At 43.8% G+C, this 25,673-nt stretch overlaps 1 protein-coding gene across 1 annotated transcript; it reads right to left on the reverse strand.

Annotated features, from left to right (window-relative positions):
- Positions 1–5,098: 5,098 nt before the first annotated feature.
- Positions 5,099–25,157, reverse strand: LOC139424048 (voltage-dependent calcium channel gamma-4 subunit-like). Its single transcript, XM_071175737.1, has 4 exons — positions 24,935–25,157; positions 6,788–6,871; positions 6,076–6,216; positions 5,099–5,640 (listed from the first exon to the last, which is right to left on the reverse strand). The coding sequence occupies exons 1-4, from the start codon at positions 25,155–25,157 to the stop codon at positions 5,105–5,107; spliced, it is 984 nt and encodes a 327-aa protein (XP_071031838.1). The 3' UTR covers positions 5,099–5,104.
- Between the last annotated feature and the right edge of the window lie 516 nt (positions 25,158–25,673).

A 25,673-nucleotide genomic window follows, 5' to 3' on the forward strand; every position in this document is an offset into this window, starting at 1 on the left:
TGCTCCATTGTATGTTCATATTTACTGTATATTACTGATCGTTCCCCAGCAATGTACAATGATACGTCATCTGAAACAAAGAAAACAGTTTCATCTGATTTGTGCTTTTAAAAAGGTACAGCTCTCAGATCAATAATAAAAGCCTGTTGAAAACCTGCATTGCTTGCTCAGTTAAGATTGGTGTTTTATGTTCCTGACATGGTACAGTTCATCTGTGGATAGAAAAAAAGAACGAGGCTTAACATGAATTGCAGCTTCTATTGAAACCAATAAATAAAACATAGAGAATGAATACATGAATACTGACACTTTGTATGTGCTATTATGCCTATGCATTAGATGTGATACGTTTTACACTTGTCTTGCCTGAAAGATAATAAACAATAGGGAAGTTGAAGGGAATCAGACACACAATAGAATGACAGACAAAACATGCACAAGCCAATGAACAAGATGTTGTACCCCAATTTGATTTATTCTCATTCATATTAACAACTTTATGTTGACTGTTGGATGGAGACTGAAAGAAATATAGAGAACAGCAATATCACCTAACAGAGATGTGATGAGAATAAGCAGGTAGTTCCTCAGAGTTAGGAGAGGAGAAGAGTACAGGTATAGTGTGTGTGTGTGTGTGTGTGTGTGTGTGTGTGTGTGTGTGTGTGTGTGTGTGTGTGTGTGTGTGTGTGTGTGTGTGTGTGTGTTTTATTGTTATTACAGGAAGGCTCAATAGTAGTCCTGTTTAGAACATTGAAAGCACATTAAAGCTGTTGAACACAGAGTCATAGAAAATATGTGTTCCTCTCCCTCTACGTTCATCACTCTACAGAAAGAAACAGGAATGTGTTTTCAGTGTATTAAATGGTATCCCAGACAGGAACAATGGTATCCACCTCCATGAGTAAAAAGCATGACCGATGCAACAAACTATCAAATTATTTTTCCGTCATCACATCTTGTTTGATATATTATTCTATTAAAAGATGTGATGTGAATTCAGCAATACTCTCTCTATACATGGTTTGTGTTGGCTTGACTTTTGTATATATATTTTCACATTTCGAACCACCACACGTTTGTTTCCAACTGTAACAGATGAGTAAGAACAGAGTTAGAACTACTCTCAATGGTCCCACAATGATATCAGCATTTCCTGTTTACGGTGGCCCCTCAGGGACAAACATCCACTTTGAAATCCCCCGCCCATAGTCCAGTTCTCTTCCTCACAACAATGGCAATAAAGCAGTCAATCCTTGAATCTCCAAACCTCAAGGGGTTGAACTGTAGAAACTATAATGGAATATTTCCTGAGAAACCAAAATGGAAGATAAGTTTTGAGGACAATGATGCCATGGATGACTGGAGCTCCAGGTTAGAGATGTGGATTGTCACAAGGCCTCTCAAGATGGCTCACTTTTTTTTCTCCCAACCTTCAGATTGACTTCTCTGTTCTGCACTGGATGGTGGAGATCTAGAAAACATCTACCCAGACAGAGAGCAGAAAGACAGGTAGGCAGGCAGACAGACAGACAGGTAGCCTTTCAGCCAATTCATTCTCTGTCGGTCCTCGATCCTTATCCAACCAGCTGCCTGGCTGTTGAAAAGCTGAAAGACGTCCTGTGCTCTCTCAATTCCTGGGCGAGTCGGCTTTTGTTAGCTGCTCTTTTCCTGTGACCAGTGCCCCCACAATGTCAAATCTCAGTAGGGTTTTTGATTAGAACACTGAAGGAAGGGGACTGACATAGAAATAAATAAAGATTGCAGAATGTCCATAGGTGTTCCACTGACATCATCAGGTCGGCCATATTGGACTGGACTCTATGGGGACTGAGCAGTAGGAATGATCTTTGACACAGAGATGTCATGAGATGAGATGGGGATGAATTGAGATTGCTATAGGATGAAGGGTATCAGAGATAAGTTTTAAGACAGCTGGTTAGACTTAGCAGTTATGGATGAAATGTCATCAATCCAGTATCAATTTAAAAAAGAATGAAACATACACTAAGTGTACCAAATATTAGTAACACCTTCCTAATATCAAGCTCCACCCCCTTTTGTTCTTTTGAACAGCCTCAATTCGTCAGGGCCTGGACTCTATAAGGTGTCGAAAGCGTTCCACAGGGATGCTGGCTCATGTTGACTCCAATGCTTCCCACAGTTGTCATGTTGCCTGGCTGGTTGACCATTCTTGATACACACTGGAAACTGTTGAGCATGAAAAACCCAGCAGCATTGCAGTTCTTGACACAAACCGGTGTGCCTGGCACCTACTACCATCAAAGACACTTTTGTCCTGCCCATTCACCCTCTGAGTGGCACACACACAATCCATGTCTCATTTGTCTCAAGGCTTAAATCCTTCTTTAACCTCTCCTCCTTTTCATCTACACTGATTGTAGTGGATTTAACAGGTGACATCAATGAGGGATCATAGCTTTCACCTGGTCAGTGTATGTCATGGAAAGAGCAGGTGTTCTTAATGTTTTGTACATTCAGTGTATGCACATTCAAAGGTGCTATTTCCCTTCTAAACTTGAAAATGTACAACAACACATTCTTAATCCGGAAATTAGCAGTCGTTTGGATGTGCTTTTTTTATATAACAGATGGTCATTTAATCATAGAAGTGTCTAGAATTAAATGACTATGGTTGCAGGAAAAAAAGGGGCATGATATAACATACAGGGCAAAAATGTATTTAGTCAGCCACCAATTGTGCAAGTTCTCCCACTTAAAAAGATGAGAGAGGCCTGTAATTTTCATCATCATAGGTACACTTCAACTATGACAGACAAAATTAGGAAAAAAAATCCAGAAAATCACATTGAGGATTTTTAATGAATTTATTTGCAAATTATGGTGGAAAAAAAGTATTTGGTCAATAACAAAAGTTTATCTCAATACTTTGTTATATACCCTTTGTTGACAATGACAGAGGTCAAACGTTTTCTGTAAGTCTTCACAAGGTTTTCACACACAGTTGCTGGTATTTTGGCCCATTCCTCCATGCAGATCTCCTCTAGAGCAGTGATGTTTTGGGGCTGTTGCTGGGCAACACAGACTTTCAACTCCCTCCAAAGATTTTCTGGCTAGGCCACTACAGGACCTTGAGATGCTTCTTACGAAGCCACTCCTTCGTTGCCCGGGCGGTGTGTTTGGGATCATTGTCATGCTGAAAGACCCAGCCACGTTTCATCTTCAATGCCCTTGCTGATGGAAGGAGGTTTTCACTCAAAATCTCACGATACATGGCCCCATTCATTCTTTCCTTTACACGGATCAGTCGTCCTGGTCCCTTTGCAGAAAAACACCCCCAAAGCATGATGTTTCCACCCCCTTCACAGTAGGTATGGTGTTCTTTGGATGCAACTCAGCATTCTTTGTCCTCCAAACACAATGAGTTTTGTTTTTACCAAAAAGTTATATTTTGGTTTCATCTGACCATATGACAATCTCCCAATCTTCTTCTGGATCATCCAAATGCTCTCTAGCAAACTTCAGACGGGCCTGTACATGTACTGGCTTAAGCAGGGGGACATGTCTGGCACTGCAGGATTTGAGTCCCTGGCGGCATAGTGTGTTACTGATGGTAGGCTTTGTTACTTTGGTCCCAGCTCTCTGCAGGTCATTCACTAGGTCCCTCCGTGTGGTTCTGGAATTTTTGCTCACCGTTCTTGTGATCATTTTGACCCCACGGGGTGAGATCTTGCGTGAAGCCCCAGACCGAGGGAGATTATCAGTGGTCTTGTATGTCTTCCATTTCCTAATAATTGCTCCCACAGTTGATTTCTTCAAACCAAGCTGCTTACCTATTGCAGATTCAGTCTTCCCAGCCTGGTGCAGGTCTACAATTTTGCTTCTGGTGTCCTTTGACAGCTCTTTGGTCTTGGCCATAGTGGAGTTTGGAGTGTGACTGTTTGAGGTTGTGGACAGGTGTCTTTTATACTGATAACAAGTTCAAACAGGTGCCATTAATACAGGTAACGAGTGGAGGACAGAGGAGCCTCTTAAAGAAGAAGTTACAGGTCTGTGAGAGCCAGAAATCTTGCTTGTTTGTAGGTGACCAAATACTTATTTTCCACCATAATTTGCAAATAAATTCATTAAAAATCCTACAATGTGATTTTCTGGAGAAAAAAAATCTAATTTTGTCTCTCATAGTTGAAGTGTACCTATGATGAAAAGTACAGGCCTCTCTCATCTTTTTAAGTGGGAGAACTTGCACAATTGGTGGCTGACTAAATACTTTTTTGCCCCACTGTAACTCTAACCCCTAACCTTAACCCTCAGCTTAACCAAACCCCTAACCTAACCCCTAACCTAACTACAACCAATTAAGTTTAACATGGGTTCGCTGGTCAGTCATGTCCTTTTAGTTTTTCCCAGATACAAAATAATGGCTTTGTTGAGAACTCAACCCTTGGATTTTATTTCTCTATTAAACTGACAGTGACACACAGTAGCTACTAACATATAACACAGAGACACCGAGCTCTACTCCAGTAGGCTATACAGTAGCATGCAAAGGTGACAGAGGGCTTCAGGTTGGACAATACATTTAGCTGAACTATGTTCGATACCTAAAGCAGGTAAAATAGTGTGAAATGTTGTACATTGAACAATTCACTCAACAGTTTCCCAACACACATTGGCAATAAAAATCCATCAACAAGAGGACATTCCACTCTCTTCTCTTTTACGCGTTTCAAGGACACATTTTAAAGGGAATGGTTTTCTTCTTTGTAGTGTACGACACAAACAATGATGGTGACTAGTCTGTTGCAGTCAAAAAGCACAAAGGAACACCAGGAAAGAAGCAAGCACGCTTTATGTCCAGGGACCCTTAGAAACCATGTCACGGGCAACATTTTCTAACCTTATATCTCTGTCCATGTCCTCAGTCCTCGTCCTCATGTTGTTTTTCACTGAGGAGGGGCTTTGTCTTTTCACTGGCTCCGTCTTTCCCTGGAACTGCGGACTCTGACTCTGATTCTCCAGTGTGACGGGCTACCATGGGGTCCTCCATCCCCAAAGGCCCACCTCGATCCTCCATCCACATCAGGGGGGCCTCCTCACTCCACCGGCCCGTCTAAAGCTCTTCTCACACGGGCGTGGTGCGCCGGTTGACCCCGTCCTTCAGGTCATTGGGGAAGCAGTTGTGCAACTGCAGGAAATCGCCTGAGCCGTGCTCGGGGCTGTATGCGTTCTCCGTCACGCCCCCTTTCAGACCCCCCTCACGGGTCAACGTGTACATGGTCAATTCTCCCAACGGCCCCGTTGCTGAGGTCCCACCCTTCAGCCTCGCCGGGGAGTGCTCCTGCGAAGCGTCAGAGGAGCGCGAGCTGGAGTGGGGTGTCCGCCGGCGGAAGCGGTAACTGGGTATGCGTGAGTAGGGTGAGGAGGAGGACATGGAGCGGATGAAGTCGCGGTGAGCGTGGAAGCGGACCTCCTTGTTCTTCTCGATGTAGATGTTGACAGCCAGGACGGCCACCATCTCGGCCACGATGAAGGACAGAGCTCCGAAGTAGAAGGACCAGCCGTAGCTGTAGGTGTTCTTCTTGTCCTCATCCCGCTTGTCACTGGGGTCGCCGGCGTTGCTAGAGATGTAGACAATGATGCCAATGATGTTACTCAGGCCTGAGAGAGTTATAGAAAGACCGAAACACAGAGAGAGAGTGTATATGAGGGAGACACCGAAACAGAGACAGAGTGAGACAGAACATCAGACAATCTCTCAGCCCCATTGGTTTTCCTATCAGGCTTCAGCCCTGACTTGAGGAACGTGTAATCAGGCCTCTGGATAATACTAGTCATCAGTCAGAGATCCCAGAACACATCTTCTCTCTGGTCTGATAAGTAATGAACAGTCTTAATGATCGGTGCCACTGACCTCCCCAGCCCTAACACACTGCTCTAATGTACGTAGAGGACAGCTCATGGCCTTCTCAGCCTGCGCTGTGAATGGACTTCACAATTCAGACCGAGCACAGGAAACTGATGAGGGTGTGTGTGTGTGTGTGTCAGGCCCTGAAGGGTGTGTGTGTGTCAGACCCTGAAGGGGGCGTGGCTTACCTGCGGCTACGAACAGGATGCCGGCGCTAAGCAGGATGCTGTTCCTGTTGCTATAGATACGTCCCACGGCCAAACACAGCCCCCCCAGCATCAACAGACAGGTGCTGAGGATAGGAAACACACTGGACGCCCGCACAATACCTGGAGTAGAGAGAGGTATGGTTAGTCACACACACACACACATGCGCACACACACACACACATGGACACACACACTCACACACACTCAGGCACGATTAACAGTCAGAGGAAAAACTCCCTGCAGCTTTTTTCTGTACACACTGAGTGCTACTGTGGGTTTTAGATATTGAATAAAATCACTCTTTAAAGTCTATTGTCTTGGGGGAATATAAGAAAAAATACCCATAACTTTAAATGACGAGCAGTAACAACAGTTAGGATTACTACACACACAGTCACGAGGTCTGAACATTTATTAGAAGAGAAGTGAAGAAGAGAAGAGGAGAGGAGAGGAGAGGAGAGGAGAGGAGAGGAGGAGAGAAGAGAAGAGAAGAGAAGAGAAGAGAAGAGAAGAGAAGAGAAGGACAGGAGAAAAGAGAAGAGAGGAGAAGAGAGGAGAAAAGGAGAAGAGAGAAGAGAAGAGAAGATAGGAGACAAGAGGAGAAGAGAAGAGATGAGACGAGAGGAGAAGAGAAAAGAAGTGAAGAGGAGAGGAGAGAAGTCAAGAAGAGAAGAGACAATGACCACTCACGCAGGAGGTATTCTGAGCTGTCTGTGTCATAGTCGTTATCATCTGGGAAGTGGTTGATACGGTAACAGCTCCCTACGTTAATCCCTGCAGGACATTGGAAGAAACATTGCATTGCATTTACACACAGTGACTGAAACAGCTGAGGAACAGACCTCAGTTATTAACTTACATCGTCGATCAAATCAAATGTATTCATAAAGCCCTTTTTACATCAGCAGATGTCACAAAATGCTTATACAGAAACCCAGCCTAAAACCCCAAACAGCAAGCAAAGCAGATGTAGAAGCATGGTGGCTAGGAAAAACGCCCTAGAAAGGCAGGAACCTAGTAAGAAACCTAAAGAGGAACCAGGCTCTGAGGGGTAACAGTCCTCTTCGGGCTGTGCTGGGTGGAGATTATAAGAGTAAATGGCAATTAAGGCTAGATCGTTCTTCAGTCACAATGGTTGTAGAGGGTGCAACAGGTCAGCACATCTTCAGTAAATGTCAGTTGGATTTTCCTAGCCGAGCATTCCGAGGTCAAGACAGTAGGTGCGGTAGAGAGAGAGCGAAAGAGGGAGGGAGGGCGCTAGAGAGCGTGAGAAAGGGTCGAAAACAGTAGGTCCGGGACAAGGTAGCACTTCTGGTGAACAGGTCAGGGTTTCATAGCCACAGGCAAAAAGGCAGAAACTGGAGCAGCAGCACAACTAGGTGGACTGGGACCGCCAGGAGTCATCAGGCCAGGTAGACCTGAGGCATGGTTCTAGGACTCAGGTCCTCAGAGAGAGGGAGAGTGAGAGGGAGAGGGAGAGGGAGAGGGAGAGGGAGAGGGCGAGGGAGAGGGAAAGAGAGAGAGACACACAGAGACAGAGAGAGATACAGAGAGAGAGACAGAGAGAGACAGACACAGACACCGACAGACACAGAGAGCCAGAGATAGACAGAGAGTGGGAGAGAGAGAGATGTAAGAATTACTAAGTTCACACAGGAAACCAGACAAGACAGGAGAATTTTACCAGATAGGACAGACTGACCCTAGCACCCCAGCACATAGACTATTGCAGAATATACACAGGAGGCTGAGACAGGGGGGTCAGTGAATATGATCAAATTGGTGTTCTAGTCAAGATTCTAGCAGTCGTGTTTAGCACTAACTGAAGTTTATTTAGTGCTTTATCCTGGTAGCCGGAGAGTACAGCATTGTAGTAGTCTAGTGAAAACAAAAGTGGTCCTACAATGGAACCTTGATGAATATTGAAACCTACAATTGATTTGTCAAAGGACAAACCATCCACAGAGACAAACTAATATCTTTCTGACAGATAAGATCTAAAGCAGGTAAGAACTTGGCCGTGTAGAGAACGTTTCCAACCTCTCCAGAGGAATGTGGTGATCGATGGTGTCAAAACGTGGTACTAAGGTCTAGAAGCACGAGGACAGAGGCAGAGCCTTGGTCTGACGTCATTAAAAGGTCCTTTACCACCTTCACAAGTGCAGTCTCAGAACTATGATGGGGTCTAAAATCAGACTGGAGCATTTCGTATACATTATTTGTCTTCAGGAAGGCAGCATTTATTTTAAAGGCTTGAGAGGAATGAATGGGAGATTCGATATAGCCCGTTAGTGGGGGGGGGGGGGGGGGTCAGGCTTTGGCATTTTCAGGAGAAGCTTCATTACTGCCACTTGAGTATTGAGTTTGATACAAATGATGTTCAACATAGGAGGGCCAAGCACAGGAAGTAGCTCTTTCAGTGGTTTAGTTGGAATAGGGTCCAGTACAGTGACGTGTATTCATGGCTGCCATTTTCTTTTTTCAATTTGCAACAGGCTGAATGTATCTCACAAGAGAAAGCCTCCGAGCGACACAGAGTCTCTCTGTTTCTCTACGTAGGTCGACTATCTGATGCTGTCTGGTCCAAACCAATATGACATTGTTGCCTCCTTTAGCATTGAATCCAAGGGAAGACAGCAAGCATCTGGCCTCCATTGACAAAAATAGTATACAAAACTAGCCAATCATTGTTGAGCTGAACTGAGCGACCTCAGCTGTGCATGGTCCAGGTGCATTAAAAAAAGTGTTAACTCCTATCAAATACCAGAAAAACTTTCATTGTTCCATTTTGTTGTGTTGTTTTCCTCCGGTAGATAGCTAGCCAGCTAGCTAAACTTGGCCCTTTCCTAAATTAGCCATGGATGGAGACAGGGATTTGGAGTTTGTTTTTACTTAATTCTCCGTACTGGCTAATGATTAAAAGGATGGAAGTTCAATATGTAGCTAGATGTAGAAGGCTAATGTTAACTAGCTAATGTTGCCCACAAATGGAAGTTAGGCTAGTGAGCAAGTATTTTAGCCAGGTAGCCTAGGACAAGAAATAATAGCGTGTTCTGTATGACAGAGCACTAAGCCGTTTTGTGAACATTAAAGAGAGCAGGATGGCATTGGAGTTTCTCTACAAGTAGGGTGAGTCAACATGTTTTTCTATTTGCACGAACGCTCACACAGAAATCAGAACCATGGACAGCCACATCATATTAAGCTTATGTTGATTGGACTAAATCGTTTTTGGTATCTTTTAGTTGTCACTGTATTAGACTAAGCAGAGGTGATTTGAAATGTTGAAGTGTAAATGGTGCTGGAATAGTGGAGCTCCTGTTTTCTTTGTGACTTGCAGTAACTCTCTGTGGTTCTAAATCAATAGTTGTTTAGTGGTCCGAAAATGTCAGAAACATTAACTTGCTTGACCATGCTGTGGGTCATGTAACTGTTTGTTACTGTACATGGAATATGCTTTGTGGACTTCACTGGACAGAGGTGGCTTCCTCAGTGATTTTATCCACACACTGCTTCTGGTCCAGTCGGCAGCTGGAAGGTTTAGAGGCCATGACTATTTTCGTGAATGTGTCGAGAGATACAGGATAAAATAACTTGAGTGTCTCCCATTGATCCTAGGTCCTGGCAGTTCTGTGCAGATAGAACAACTTAGTTTTGGGGAAATAGGCAGGTTCAAAGAGGAGTCCATAATATACTTTCTAATGATCAGGATCTTTTCATCTAAGAAGTTAATGAATTCATCACTGCTGAAGTGAAGGCCACCCTCTCTTGGGGAATGCTGCTATTTAGTTAGCTTTGCAACAATATCAAAAATACATGTTGGATGGTTTTTATTCTCCTCCATCAGGTTGGAAAAGTAGGCTGATTGAGCAGCAGTGAGGGCTCTTCAATATTGCACAGTACTTTTTATATTTACACACAGTGTGTGAAAAATCTGAGGAACTGACCCCGGTTCATTTCTTACACATTAGACTAATACAGTACTTGAAGATAAGGGCACCAGGGGGACAATATAAGAGAATAGAAAATGGCATCTCATTTAAAACATGTATTGCCTTCCTCCTATTGAAAAGCTCTAGATTCTCATAACTTAGTGATGAATAGCACTGTAGGACACAATAGGACTACATATTTCATTCATCCACTATAACAAGCTGTTTAACACTGAGATATTCATCCACTATAACAAACTGTTTAACACTGAGATATTCATCCACTATAACAAGCTGTTTAACACTGAGATATTCATCCACTATAACAAGCTGTTTAACACTGAGATATTCATCCACTATAACAAGCTGTTTAACACTGAGATATTCATCCACTATAACAAGCTGTTTAACACTGAGATATGAATCCACTATAACAAGCTGTTTAACACTGAGATATTCATCCACTATAACAAGCTGTTTAACACTGAGATATTCATCCACTATAACAAGCTGTTTAACACTGAGATATTCATCCACTATAACAAGCTGTTTAACACTGAGATATGAATCCACTATAACAAGCTGGTTAACACTGAGATATTCATCCACTATAACAAGCTGGTTAACACTGAGATATTCATCCACTATAACAAGCTGTTTAACACTGAGATATTCATCCACTATAACAAGCTGTTTAACACTGAGATATTCATCCACTATAACAAGCTGGTTAACACTGAGATATTCATCCACTATAACAAGCTGTTTAACACTGAGATATTCATCCACTATAACAAGCTGGTTAACACTGAGATATTCATCCACTATAACAAGCTGTTTAACACTGAGATATTCATCCACTATAACAAGCTGTTTAACACTGAGATATTCATCCACTATAACAAGCTGTTTAACACAGATATTCATCCACTATAACAAGCTGTTTAACACTGAAATATTCATCCACTATAACAAGCTGTTTAACACTGAGATATTCATCCACTATAACAAGCTGGTTAACACTGAGATATTCATCCACTATAACAAGCTGTTTAACACTGAGATATTCATCCACTATAACAAGCTGGTTAACACTGAGATATTCATCCACTATAACAAGCTGTTTAACACTGAGATATTAATCCACTATAACAAGTTGGTTAACACTGAGATATTCATCCACTATAACAAGCTGTTTAACACTGAGATATTCACCCACTATAACAAGCTGGTTAACACTGAGATCTTCATCCATTATAACAAGCTTTTTAACACTGAGATATTCATCCACTATAACAAGCTGTTAACACTGAGATATTCATCCACTATAACAAGCTGGTTAACACTGAGATATTCATTCACTATAACAAGCTGTTTAACACTGTGATATTCATCCACTATAACAAGCGGTTTAACACTGAGATATTCATCCACTATAACAAGCTGTTTAACACTGAGATATTCATCCACTATAACAAGCTGTTTAACACTGAGATATGAAGCTCATGGAGAGCTTGTTCAACTGAACTTCATCTTCTCCTTGGAGGCAGAATACATTATTCCATTACTCCCCCTCTTGGTTCGTTACACTGGTGTCAGAAGTGGGATTGGGAGGAAATGGAAAAGAATGTGAGGAATGGTTTGTCCTGCGATCTAGATGGACCCATGTGTGTGTTCAACACGACAAGGTGATGTTTGTCTCACCTCAACCCATTACCTTCTCCCTATATTGGCTTTAGATAAAGCAGCAAGCAGCCGATGAGAACCTCATCTAAGGTGAGGTGAGGCAATGGTTATTGGTTATGACTTTCAAAAAGGTGCAGTCAATGCCCTGTGTCTCTCTGGGGCTTGCAAATTAAGATTCCAGCTCATTGCACAACACATAAATCGTGGGCCACCACAAAGCCGATTTGAGTTAGATGCTGGAGGAACAACACACACACACTGATATTACACCACAGTGTGATTAAGAATGCATTACCCAGAGGTATTTCGTGCATTTCAGTGCATGTCCAAATTCATCTGAGGTGAATCCCTGATTGGTTGAGCTCAGGGAAAACAACCACCTTACTGGAACAACAAAGGAGTGGGCTCTCTGATGGCTTTAAGTACCTGTCTGAGGGTGAGGGTGTGTGTGTGTGTGTGTGTGTGTGTGTGTGTGTGTGTGTGTGTGTGTGTGTGTGTGTGTGTGTGTGTGTGTGTGTGTGTGTGTGTGTGTGTGTGGGTAGGGGAGAGACCTATTGCTGTAATATTGTACACACTCGGAGGGAGGGAGGGAGGGAGGGAGGGAGGGAGGGAGGAAGAGGAGGAGGGGGAGGGAAGAGGGTGGAGGAGGGAGGGAGGGAGGGAGGAAGAGGAGGAGGGGGAGGGAAGAGGGAGGAGGGAGGGAAGATGAGGAGGAGGGAAGAGGAAGGGAGGGAAGAGGACGAGAAGGTTCATGGATACATAATGTTGTTGTGGTATTGCTGTTCAGCCAACCAATTCAATCATAAATAGATTACTTACCATCTCTGCCTTGGGCTGGGCTGGACTGTACCTTAGTTTATTTGCAGTGTTGAGCACAGCCAGCACTCAGCAGTGTCACTGTCAACAGTTACTGTGGTGTTTGTGTGTTTGTGCTTGTGTGCTTGCTGCATGTGTGCACTCGTGTCTTGAACGAATGTTGTAAGATTCCATGGACAACCCCTTTATCCATAGTGTTGTTGTGGTATTAACCATCTATTTCCTCCCTCAGATCCCTAATGGCTGAACACCTGTGACAGGGTTGACGCAGTTTCCTCCCGACTGTATAAAAGCCTTATTACGTGAGTAACCACCAAGAAGGAACCTAACAGCTAGTCAGAGACCCAGGAGACCCTCTCTGTACACTCAGGGTGACTCACAGAGCAGGGGCCTTGAGACACACACATAGCCATTAACTGGGTCTGCTGTTCAATAAGGACCGTAAAATCACACAGTCTGTCTGTATGTTTATATGCCAAATAAACACCTCATGTAACTGATAATTGTCCCGAAGAAGAGCATCATTACCCAGTAGTGGTGCGTGGGTAAAATCCCGGGGGAAGCCAATCCCCCCAGAAAAGCCAGATTTCCACATATACTGTATGTTGTGATAATTGCATTGTTTGCTCTATAACCTGTTAGTTAATGTGCCTTGCCACCGTGATACACTATACTGTATATACAAAAGTATGTGGACACCCCTTCAAATGACTGGATTCGGCTATTTCAGTCACACCCGTTGCTGACAAGTCATTTTGTAAAATATCTGCCCTGCTAGAGCTGACCCGGTCAACTGTAAGTAATGTTATTGTAAAGTGGAAACGTCTAGGAACAACAATGGCTCAAGCGCGAAGTGGTAGGCCACATAAGCTCACAGAACGGGACCGCCGAGTGCTGAAGCACGTAGTGCGTTAAAATCATCTATCATCGGTTGCAACACTCACTATCGAGTTCCAAACTGCCTCTGGAAGCAACGTCAGCACAAGAACTGTTAGTCGGGAGCTACCTGCCCGACTGCATAGTGCCAACAATAAAGTTTGGTGGAGGAAGAGTAATGGTCTGGGGCTGTTTTTCATGGTTCAGGCCCCTTAGTTCCAGTGAAGGGAAATCTTAACTCTACAGCATACAATCACATTCTAGACAATTCTGACTTTGTGGCAACAGTTTGGGGAAGGCCCTTTCCTTTTTCAGTATGACAATGCCCCTGTGCACAAAGAAAGGTCCATACAGAAATAGTTTGTTGAGATTGGTGTGGAAGAACTTGACTGGCCTGCACAGAGCCCTGGCCTGCACATAGCCCTCACCTTTGGGAAGAATTTAAACACCGACTGCAAGCCAGGCCTAATCGCCCAACATCAGTGACCAACCCCACTAATGCTCGTGTGGCTGAATGGAAGCAAGTCCTCACAGCAATGTTCCAGCATCTAGTGGAAAGCCTTCCCAGAAGAGTGGAGGCTGTTAAATCAGCAAAAGGGGGACCAACTCCATATTAATGCCAATGATTTTGGAATGAGATGTTCGACGAGCATGTGTCCACATACTTTTGGTCATAAAGGTTTAAAGGCAGAGACAATAAGAAGACAGAGGAGCAGAATAAATTCAACCACGCCTTCGTTTCATCACAAAACCGGACAGTAACCTCTGTCCAGTGAAGTCCACAAAGCATATTGCATGTATTGTAACAAACAGTTACATGACCTACAGCATAGTCAAGAAAGTGAATGTTTCTGACATTTTCAGACTTCTAAATAACTATTGATTTAGAACCACAGAGAGTTACAGCAAGTTGCAAAGAAACAGGAGCTGCCTCCACTATTCTAGGACCATTTACACTTCAACATTTCAACATCATCAAATCACCTCTGCTTAGTCTAATACAGTGACAACTAAAAGATTCCAAAAACAATTTAGTACAATCAACGTGAGCTAAATAAGATGTCGCAGTCCATGGTTCTGATTTCTCGCTGTGTGTGTGTGTGTGTGTGTGTGTGTGTGTGTGTGTGTGTGTGTGTGTGTGTGTGTGTGTGTGTGTGTGTGTGTGTGTGTGTGTGTGTGTGTGTGTGTGTGAGTGAGTGAGTGTCTATTTAAGTGGAAAAAACGTGTTGACACACCCTACTTGTAGAGAAATGCCAATGCCATCCTCCTCTCATGTTGACGAAACGGTCTATGACTCTGTCATAAAGTACACATTTTTTGTTTTTGTTTTCCTAGGCTACCTGGCAAAGTTAGCTAGTTAACATTAGCCTTCTACATCTAGCTACATATTGAACTTCCATCCTCTCAGGCCGGGGCACAACAATGTATGAATTAATGGTTGGATCAGAATCCCCGTTATAATCATTGGCCAGTACGGAGAATTAAGTAAAAAATAAGTAATCCTTATCTCCGCCCATGGTTAATTTAGGATAGGGACAATTTTAGCTAGCTAGCCACTGAAGGACAACAGCACAATGAGATGCAACAATTAAAGATGTGTCTGTCAATGACGTATGCTCTCAATGCGATTTGATAGGAGTGAAGCAAAATCCAAACTGGCTTCTTTTGACACTCAGCTTAGCTCAACGCTGATTGACTATTTTATACTTTTTTTGTCAAGGGAGGCCAGATGCTCGCTGGCTTCCCTTGTCTTTAATGCTACAGGTGGTAACAATGTCATCCTCTTTATGACCAGACCGCATCAGATAGATGGCCTACACGTAGAGAAACAGAAAGGCATTGTTTCACTCGCTCAGATGCTTTCTCTGGTGAGATACATTCAGCCTCTTGTGAATTGAAGGGAAATTACGAAAACACAGAGAGACGAAAGATAAATAATTTAATGTTTTCTTCATTTTGGGGGAAGCCTGGCTTCTCTTGGCATCCATGAAAACACACCACTGTCGTTACCAAGACGACAGTGTGTTTTGTTCTTTCTAACAGAAGAGATGTTTGGACATGACAATGACATTGCTAGAATGGACGTAATGGGTGAGCAGTCATTTATTTATGTCCAGCATTTCCCCTCTCTTGCCTCTTCCCTCCTCACCCATTTCATCTCATCCCATCCCCCGTCCTCCCTCCCCCAGAGCGTCTCACTCAGACCCCAGCTCCAACCTCTCCAGTCTGTCTGCCGCCATGGCCCCTTCCACCTGTGTGTGTGTGTGTGTGTGTGTGTGTGTGTGTGTGTGTGTGTGTGTGTGTGTGTGTGTGTGTGTGTGTGTGTGTGTCGGTCTGTCTAGGGGAAGAGGAAAAGAGAATATTGCATCTGATTTGTAATCCGATTAGAGACTGAGGCTCCTGGGCTTGTGATTTACGAGCGGTGGTTATCAGTCTAATGTCTAAGGTGTGTGTGTGTGTGTGTGTGTGTGTGTGTGTGTGTGTGTGTGTGTGTGTGTGTGTGTGTGTGTGTGTGTGTGTGTGTGTGTGTGTGTGTGTGTGTGTGTGTGTGTGTGTGAGCGAGAGAGCAATAAAGAGACAGACAGACAGACAGACAGACAGACAGACAGACAGACAGACAGACAGAGAGAGTGAGAGAGAGACCAGTCCCTGAGCCCTTCCTGGGAGACCACCGCTGGGCACATCCTCTCCATGGCAACCCCAGTTCTGTTTCAACAGTCTGACTTCCATAATGTCTCTAAGGATGCCTTTGACATCTTCATTGGCAACCACCAACAGACAGCCTGTCACATGGCTCCCTGTCAACAGCCCCCTAACCCTTCAAGACATATATCCCCCAACACACACACATCTGTCTATACCTGTTGTTTACGAAGCATGTGTCAAATACATTTTGATTTGAAACACAAAACACAGATATTACATAATGTACCCCCACACACACATGCATGCCCTGTGAGTGAAACAGCTATCACAGCACAGCATTGCTGTGGGTGACAGGGTGATGTACTTTGCCATTATTGTGAATTAACTCAGCTCAGCCAATAACGCGAGAGCCTCAGTGGAATAGACCAATCGCATTACAGTATCACAGCATCATATCCTACACTCTCTCAGCTGTCCCTGGTGTCTACCCTGCCTTTTTCCTATCCTCAAGACATATCATCTCTCCAGTTGAATATTTTAATGGGCAGATTAATTAAGGATACCCTCCAAATGAACATCAATACATATATCTGCAATATATAGCATCATTAATACAGCCTGGGGGCTATAATGTAATGGTACATGAGGTGGCTGCATAGTACAGTCAGTGAATGTAAGGCAGAGTCCCAAATGTTATCTTATTTCCTTTGTAGTACACTACTACGCTACTTTCAACCAGGGACCATATGGCTCTAGTCAAAAGCAATGCACTATATAGGGAATAGGGTGCAATTTGGGACTCAGCCTTACATTCACTGACTGTACTATACAGCCGCATAGTATACCATTACATCATCAAAAGGGGCCAGTGAGGCTGTGGGTTGGAGTCTATCAGGGGGAGTAATCTGGTTTTATATAGCTGTAAACAGATAGGACACTGTTCCCCAGCCTATAAAACAACCAGACACTGTTCCCTGGTCCTCTCAGGTGGCAGCATAGAAATGTAATTACTAGAAGGGACAATTATTCTGTGATGGGTGGTCCAGCTCCCAGCGGCCATATTAATCTGTTTCTATGGTAGTATAGGCAGCTGGGAGTGCTGAAGGCTGGGATCGCTAGGGGTGCAACTTAATAGTGCAGACTGGCTTCCTCTCCTTGTCTCCTTTCCTTCATCTTCACCAATGTGAATACCGGGGTGCATCTCAATAGGCTAAAGTGGCTTTCTCTCCTTGTCTCCTTACAATGTGATACAACTGGATAGGTTAAATTCAAGTCACCGGTAAGGATCCTCCATTTCGCATTCAAACCTGCGTTTTCAGATCAGTACAACTGAATGAGATGAGGTGAGGATGAGGTGAGGAAGCCACTTTAGACTATTGAGATGCACCCAGCATCTCTATAGATCCAGCCCACCCACATAATAAGCTGGCTCTTAGGTTTGGGCTTCACAACTAAATATAGGAATAAATGAATCATTCAGTAATGATAGAGTTTGAGTGGCAGTTCACCGATTGAAATGTCACCCGAGTGTAATTTGTAACACATGTAACCAAGCAGAGCTCCGCCTGATTTTGTACTCCATTGGCCTATACTTAGTCATCAGGGTTAAAATGTAATGGCATTGTCCCCTTATTGGCTCAATAGACCCCCATATAAACTCAGCAAAAAAAAGAAACGTAACTTTTTCAGGACCCTGTCTTTCAAAGATAATTTGTACAAATCCAAATAACTTCACAGATCTTCATTGTAAAGGGTTTAAACACTGTTTCCCATGCGATCGGTACATCCGAACATCACACCTGCGGGACAGGTACAGGATGGCAACAACAACTGCCCGAGTTACACCTGGAATGCACAATCCCTCCATCAGTGCTCAGACTGTCCGCAATAGGCTGAGAGAGGCTGGACTGGGGGCTTGTAGGCCTGTTGTAAGACAGGTCCTCACCAGACATCACCGGCAACAGCGCCGCCTATGGGCACAAACCCACCATCACTGGACCAGACAGGACTGGAAAAAAGTTATCTTCACTGATGAGTTGCGGTTTTGTCTCACCAGGGGTGATGGTCGGATTCGCGTTCATCGTTGAAGGACTGAGCGTTAGACAAAGGCCTGTACTCTGGAACGGGATCGATTTGGAGGTGGAGAGTCTGTCATGGTTTGGGGCGTCATCGGACTGCGCTTGTTGTCATTGCAGGCAATCTAAATGCTGCGCATTACAGGGAAGACATCCTACTCCCTCATATGGTACCCTTCCTGCAGGCTCATCCTGACAAGACCCTCCAGCATGACAATGCCACCAGCCATACTGCTCGTTCTGTGCGTAATTTCCTGCAAGACATGAATGTCAGTGTTCTGCCATGGCCAGCGAAGAGCCCGGATCTCAATCCCATTGAGGATGTCTGAGACCTGTTGGATTGGAGGGTGAGGCCTAGGGCCATTCCCCCCAGAAATGTATGGGAACTTGCAGGTGCCTTGGTGGCAGAGTGGGGTAACATCTCACAGCAAGAACTGGCAAATCTGGTGCAGTCCATGAGGAGATGCACTGCAGTACTTAATGTAGCTGGTGGCCACACCAGATACTGACTGTTACTTTTGATTTTGACCCCCCTTTGTTCGATGACACATTTGTGCATTTCTGTTAGTCACATGTCTGTGGAACTTGTTCATTTTATGTCTCAGTTGTTGAATCCTGTTATGTTCATACAAATACTTACACATGTTAAGTTTGCTGAAAATAAACGCAGTTGACAGTGAGAGGACATTTCTTTTTTTGCTGAGTTTAGAAGGACAGAAGAAGAGAAGAGAGGTGTAGAAGAGAGAAGAATATGAGTGAGTGAAGCAAAGAGAAGAGAATTGGAGGAGAAGGGTGGGGAGGGGCAGAGCTGAGGGCAGCATGCAAGAGGAGAGGAGAGGAGAGGAGAGGAGAGGAGAGGAGAGGAGAGGAGAGGAGAGGAGAGGAGAGGAGAGGAGAGGAGAGGAGAGGAGAGGAGAGGAGAGGAAAAGGTAGAGATGAGAAGAAAACAGAGGAGAGTAGAAAAGTGGCAGTGCTGGTGGAAGTGAGAGCCCGGTGGCTAATTAGCACCCTTGTGGCCTTTCGGCTGACACATTTTAATTACAGACCTGTGGAACATGCTGAGAATGCCAAGCGAGATTCAAAATAAGCTAATTATGAGTGCAATAGTGAGAAAGGAGCTGTCCAGTGCTGAAATTAAACTAACAAAATACAAGGGTTTGATTTCAGCACCGGACAGCTTCTTACTCTCTGCTACAGCTAATAGCATAGATGGCAGGGATGCTGATGGGCGGGGATGCTGGACAAAAGGGATTCTTCTTCTGCTGACAAATGTATTCAAAGACTTACAGCACCACACTCTGTGGACAGCGCTCAAGCTCTCTGCTCTGTCTGCGAATGGAACCAGTGATTGGAACACAAAGTGCTTGTGGAATAGTGATTTCCAGAGCACTAAATTATGAATTTCTGAAATTACAATCACAAGGGAATAGAATTAAAGATGGCCGTTGACCAATCTGAAGATAGAATTTGTGAAACAAGCCGCTAGGCTACATGCTGCTTTTACTTTTTTATCCCATGAATCTACATGTCAAAAGAATGAACACTTCCTGAGAAGAACACTGAGAAATGAGCTGTCCAGTGCTGAAATGAAACTAGCACAGAGGCTAATATGAACACATTAGTGGACTGTGTTCATGCCTATAGGGCTTGCTTATGTGCTACTTTAATTTCAACACTGGACAGCTCAAGATTCACTCTGCTCAACAAGTGCTTACTGTCCCCATGTTTTAGATGTGTTACAATGTGTTTCGACTGTCTGGTGTCACAGCCGCTGACTCCTAGAGAGGCTACATATCTCACACTTATTGTACGGACCTTGAAGTTGGATTGTGAGGTCAGGTGACAAATACCTTTTCGCACTGACTACACTATCAATTGCATTACACAGAATGATTTTTCAAGTTTCAAGTTTTCATCACAGATAGAACTAGGAAGCCATATATTTCACCAGATGTATAAATGTGAAGCATCCGATTGGTATTTCCACTCACTACCAAATATGGTGATGAGAGGAAGCCCAGTGGCCCACATTCTGCTAATTTTCTCATCGATGAAACATTTGATCTTCATACAGTTTTCTTTTTCCAAACTACAATCTATAACAATCAGAGTGGACTGCATGTTGTAGACGTTACCCATTCCTAAAGTTTCAAAAAAGTCCATTGTTTAGATTTAGAAGGAGTTCAAGGGTGAATTGCACACACGAACTTCACCGAGTAGGCATTCCCTAGCAGAAATATGCAAATAAATATTGGAAAGCGCCAATAGGATCTCACTAGCTCGTCCTTGGCTCTGCCTTGCTTGTTCTGCCCACTATGATTAATTTGCTCCGATGAAAACGACAGACTTTGGTCTATCTTGGGTTAGTAATAAAAACTCTTAGTTTATATTGTCACAAGTAGGCCTATAGTGAAATACTTTCTTGCTTTCTCTTTCCCAACAATGCAGCAATCAAGAAAAAATAAATACAAAGTCAAGTCGAACCAAAACACATGAGAATTAGAAATAAGTTCAACACGAGAAAGTGAGTAAGCTATATACTGTACAGTGTCAGTTCCAGGGTCAGTTCCAATACCATATTTACAATGTGCAGGGATACTGGAGTGGAAGGGGTAGATATGTATAGAGAGAGGTAAGGTGACTAGGCATCAGGATATATGATAAACGGAGTAACAGCAGAGTATATGATGGCTATTTTAAGTTATGTTTTTATTGTCATGTGCACTAGTACAGTGAATTGGACTTTCTTGCTTGCTCTAAGATCTGACATGCGTCAACAACGCCTGGGCACAGTCTCTTCCTCTTGTGTTCTTATCTACTGATGATTGTCCCCATGACAACCGTGGGACACTTGTCCACTCAAATGGCGTCTGGTGTGTATGCTCTCTCTAATTCTCTCTTTCTCTCTTTCTTTCTCTCTCTCGGAGGACCTGAGCCCTAGGACCATGCCTCAGGGCTACCTGACATGATGACTCCTTGCTGTCCCCAGTCCACCTGGCCGTGCTTATGCTCCAGTTTCAACTGTTCTGCCTGTGATTATTATTATTTGACCATGCTGGTCATTTAAGAACATTTGAACATCTTGGCCATGTTCTGTTATAATCTCCACCCGGCACAGCCAGAAGAGAACTGGCCACCCCACATAGCCTGGTTCCTCTCTAGGTTTCTTCCTAGGTTTTGGCCTTTCTAGGGAGTTTTTCTTAGCCACCGTGCTTCTACACCTGCAATTCTTGCTGTTTGGGGTTTTAGGCTGAGTTTCTGTACAGCACTTTGAGATATCAGCTGATGTACAAAGGGCTATATAAATACATTTGATTTGATTTGATTTTGATAGTGGTACATTGATCTGTTAGATACATTTTGATTCAAATGTCAGATTGTCTGAATAAATAGCATGTCTAGCCATAATGTACTGTAGATAGCCTATGTATAGTCTATTCAGATATACAGTACTGTGGATAGGTCTATTTATAGTCTATTCAGATATACAGCACTGTAGACAGGCCTATTTATAGTCCATCCAGATATATACAATAACTGTGGAACCTCTGTATGTGCAAGAACTGTAGCAAACAAACACAGCAGTCAAAAATATAGAAACGCTTGTTTACTATTTTCCCTTTCCTTGATGACTTCTGGTTTCTGTTTTCTTTGGGCTATTTATAGAGCTAGCTGCATACTGCTCCATTCAGCTTTCAGCTATATAATAAAAATGAAACGTGGCTAAACTAAACTATCCTAAATAAAAAAGACATACAGACTGGATTCTCTTTTCAGACTTTTATTTTGCTACATGTGTAAAAATAAAGGTTACAACTAAATCTTGTAAGGAAAAAAAAGTGTCTGTCTTGCTTGTCTTTAGGTGGCAGAGGTGTACTGGCTGGACATCTCCCAGCTGTATGTGTTATAGAACACCTGTGGGGGCGCATAGCAGCCGCAGCAATAGGCCATGGGCTGGACAGTCGCCCATGTGTATGTCATCTGGATCTTCTCGCTGATATCATAACCCGATGTCTGCACCGACCCGGAGTCGGTTGCACGCGCTCCAGGGGTCTCAATGATCTCGAGGGTCTCTGAGATCTTGTTAGCTGCGGCGGCGGTGCCACGGTTACCAGAAGACGAGGCGATGGCCGTGGCGAGTCCATTAGCAATGGTTGTACCAATGGCAGCAGCGGCGAGGTCACATTTGATGGCCGAAGCAGTAGTCACGCGGAAATCACCTGAGCCCAGCCGGGTCTCGAGGTTCTGGATGGCTTTTGGAGCGAGTTTCTCCGCGGGGCTAGCATTGGGAATTGGCCTCCAATCCCCGGCCTCAGGTCGAAGGCTCAGTCCTTGGGCGGTCACCACGGCTCGTTTCAAAAGCTCAGTTAATTGTCGAGACTTCACTCTCTTGTCCATTTCAATTGCCATCTTGATTGACAGGGTCACGGTGTCAACTAAGTCGATGTGGGTGTCCATGTCTGATGGATTTATGATGGTTGATGGACGATGCAGCGCTTTTTTAGGTTTTGGAACGTGGCGTCATAATGGATGCGAACATTTCGTCACACGTTTACATCATTCATACACATCAAGCACTGTTATCTTATTTGATGTCTTAGATTTTTTTGTTTCTGTTATGTTTACTACCGTGCTGTATGTTTACACTGAATATATAGGCTATTTGCAGAGCTGAAAGAAACGCCAGGGAATAGGATGTTGAAAAACGACGGGGATATATAAAAAAATCAACTAGGTTGTCCTAATTAGACTATCATGGCCTGTAATATATTTGATAGCCTACAAAACCACGGATGTGTTGACGAGCTATACCAATCACAGGCCTGCCATCATCCATGCTCATCAAACTTCCTCAACCTTTCCTTTTCCAGCTGTTCTTTTCCTATAGAAAGCAGTGCAATAAAACACTCATGCAATGACAGCACTGCGTGATAACCACATCAGATACTGCACTCCGGCTGCCAAGCCATTTGTTTTCTCTGATGGGCCTGTCCAAGCCACGCGAAGGGGGGCCGAGCCACGCCTGACTTTCAAAAAATGACCTGCATTAGGCGCGTCCATGCGCTCGTGGATGTCTGTGGTGTGGAGCGGACATGGATAGATCAGGAAAGATTACTCATTTGTGTTGGAATAGGAGCTGAACACACAGAAACAGACATAGGCCTACCTTTTGGATTACATAAATGGATTATGCCGCCGAAGCCTCGTGTAAAATAACCTGGCTAATCATGGAAACTTTTCTAGCTTTTTCAAATTGATAGTGTGTTAAACTGTTGTCCATATTTATAATTTCAACAGTGTTGCTTATTAGCAAATACATTCACTATCAGGAGGCCAACATCTTGTAAAATGATGAGTTCTGGTTTTAGTCTACGTCAAACATTCTGGCCGCGCAGGTCAGCACCACGGACAGCTGCTCGAGCGCTATGCTCCGTCTGCGACTGGAACACAACAAAGTGCTTCTAGAATATTGTCTTCCCGCGCGCTAAATTATACACGTCTACTTGCTAGTGATATCCACACCCCTCAGCACACGTATTCTCAAACCATTACTGACGGCATTGAGGTCAGGAGTGACTGTGGGTTGACTGAAGGGACACTTGACTTGCAAATTGGGGTGGTAAGCCCTAAGGTCCCATGAGATAAGACAACCTTGTCATATAGGCTAGGATAATTCCCAAAGCCTTGGAAAAAACATAACAAGTACAGGTTAAAGTCAGTGATTTGTTGGACAGCAATGCCAGCATCTTTGTTTCACCCACTTAAGCTAAACCACCTCAAACTGTTACGGAACATTATGTTATTCAAGTAGAGTGCGATACAAGAACCTAAACCTTAAAAACGTCTTAATTCCAATGGTTCTAAAAGGCTAACAGCGGTGGATGAATGGTAATATATTGTTGCCATTGCCTCCGCCTCTGACCAATTAGACTACGAGCCATGTAGGCCTATTGGGGGCTCTGGTCTATACACGACTTATTATCAAAATGCTTCCCATAAAACTACATTAAGCAAGCATGTCTAGCTATACCTATAAAAAAATATATGCATTTGTACATCTTTAATGGCATAAGAACATCATATTTTACTTTGCTTGGACAATGAAATCTCTGTACAGATTCCTCTTTATTTTTATAACCTAGTCTCTCATGTTTCCATAGCAATTAGAGAGACGTTGCCAAGCAACACCCTCAAATACAATAAAGACGTGAACGAAGGCAGAACTCGTCCTGAAGGCAGGACTCATAAAGGTCCTCAGAGCGTCTTTAAGTTTAGCAACAGTGTAGTGAAAATATCAACCAACTTCACTCTGTCAGTGATTTATAAACTTTTTAAACAAGTGTGTTGATTAACTTGTTTTCTCCATAATCCACTCATAGAATTATAGCGCCGCTTCAGATAGAAACATACTCCCTGTTTTTAAACTAGATCTTTCTTACGGCCAACACCTGCTGCGTTTAATGTATTTGTCATGCTCATATCACTGCCAAACAGTCCTTATTAAAGACTACCCTATTTACTCTCACCTTGTTTGGAGCGCGTAAAAACGCACCCTTTGACGGCGTTAAGTCTCTTCCTCTCTCTTAGCGAAGAGAAGCCAATACAGTTGACAGTAGAAACAAAACAGCCCCTCTATGAGACAGACAATTAATTACCTTCTTCCTCCAAATATGTAACATGAAGCCAAATACTTCCCTTTTCAATATATTAGGCTACCCATAAGCACCCTTTCTCCACATGAACTCAACATGACTTCACATTACCAAAGTATAATAGAAAGAGTAACCTATTTCAGCTTGCCTTACCTTCAATACAACATATTCTCCACAGCCCAGAGTGCGTAAGATCTCCCCTTGCCTTCTTGGGTTGTGACTGGGTGTCATCCGTACTGGCATTGGTTGCGTTGCATTTGTATGCCCGTGAGTACAGCCAGTAGTCCGTCCCGATGGCTATGGTCATGAGGCTGAAAGCGGCGAAAGCCCCCATGGTAGCCAGCAGTGTCTGAACCCCACGGTCACACCACGCCATGGCGCTTCATATTATTCAACAGAGCCCGGTCTACACACACCTGGAGAGCGTCACGGCGCGGCGGGTCATCTGGTCATACCGCATGTCCACTGCGCTTTGCTCGCTCCTCTCTCCTCTCCAAGGATCTGAGACGTGGGCTACGTGTTGACTATGGGTGACACCGGATCACAGTGTTCACTTGGAGCTGTAGCGCTCACTCCGTGTGACAGCCAGCTTGAGTGATCCGAACGGGAGAGAAATCGGTGTCCACACTGATCTGACGCGCGCAAACAGCCCACATGTTTGGCCATTCATAGTTTCTGAATCGCCTGATATTTAACCTCAGGTTGATTCTATGTTCCTGGTTTGCTCCTGCCCTATATACCAACTTTTATTGGAATCAGAACCTGTCAATATCACTGATCTATGGAGAGATGTCACTAGGAAGGGAGGGGCTGCAGAGAAATAATGACAGTCAGGTATTGACATCTCTCTGTGTGGTCTACCTCTCAAGCCAGCTCAAGCCTGGTTCATGTG

The sequence above is a fragment of the Oncorhynchus clarkii genome, chromosome 13 (assembly GCF_045791955.1).
Source record: "Oncorhynchus clarkii lewisi isolate Uvic-CL-2024 chromosome 13, UVic_Ocla_1.0, whole genome shotgun sequence".
Classification (NCBI taxonomy): Eukaryota; Metazoa; Chordata; class Actinopteri; order Salmoniformes; family Salmonidae; genus Oncorhynchus; species Oncorhynchus clarkii.

What these genes read in the sequence shown, in the direction of transcription:
- LOC139424048 (XM_071175737.1), bottom strand. Translation starts at nt 25,157, where the DNA reads ATGGCGTGGTGTGACCGTGGGGTTCAGACACTGCTGGCTACCATGGGG. An exon ending in GAGAATATGTTGTATTGAAG is followed by an intron (nt 6,872 to 24,934) that starts GTAAGGCAAGCT and finishes AATGTCCTGCAG; the next exon opens with GGATTAACGTAGGGAGCTGT. An exon ending in CATCCTGTTCGTAGCCGCAG is followed by an intron (nt 5,641 to 6,075) that starts GTAAGCCACGCC and finishes TAACTCTCTCAG; the next exon opens with GCCTGAGTAACATCATTGGC.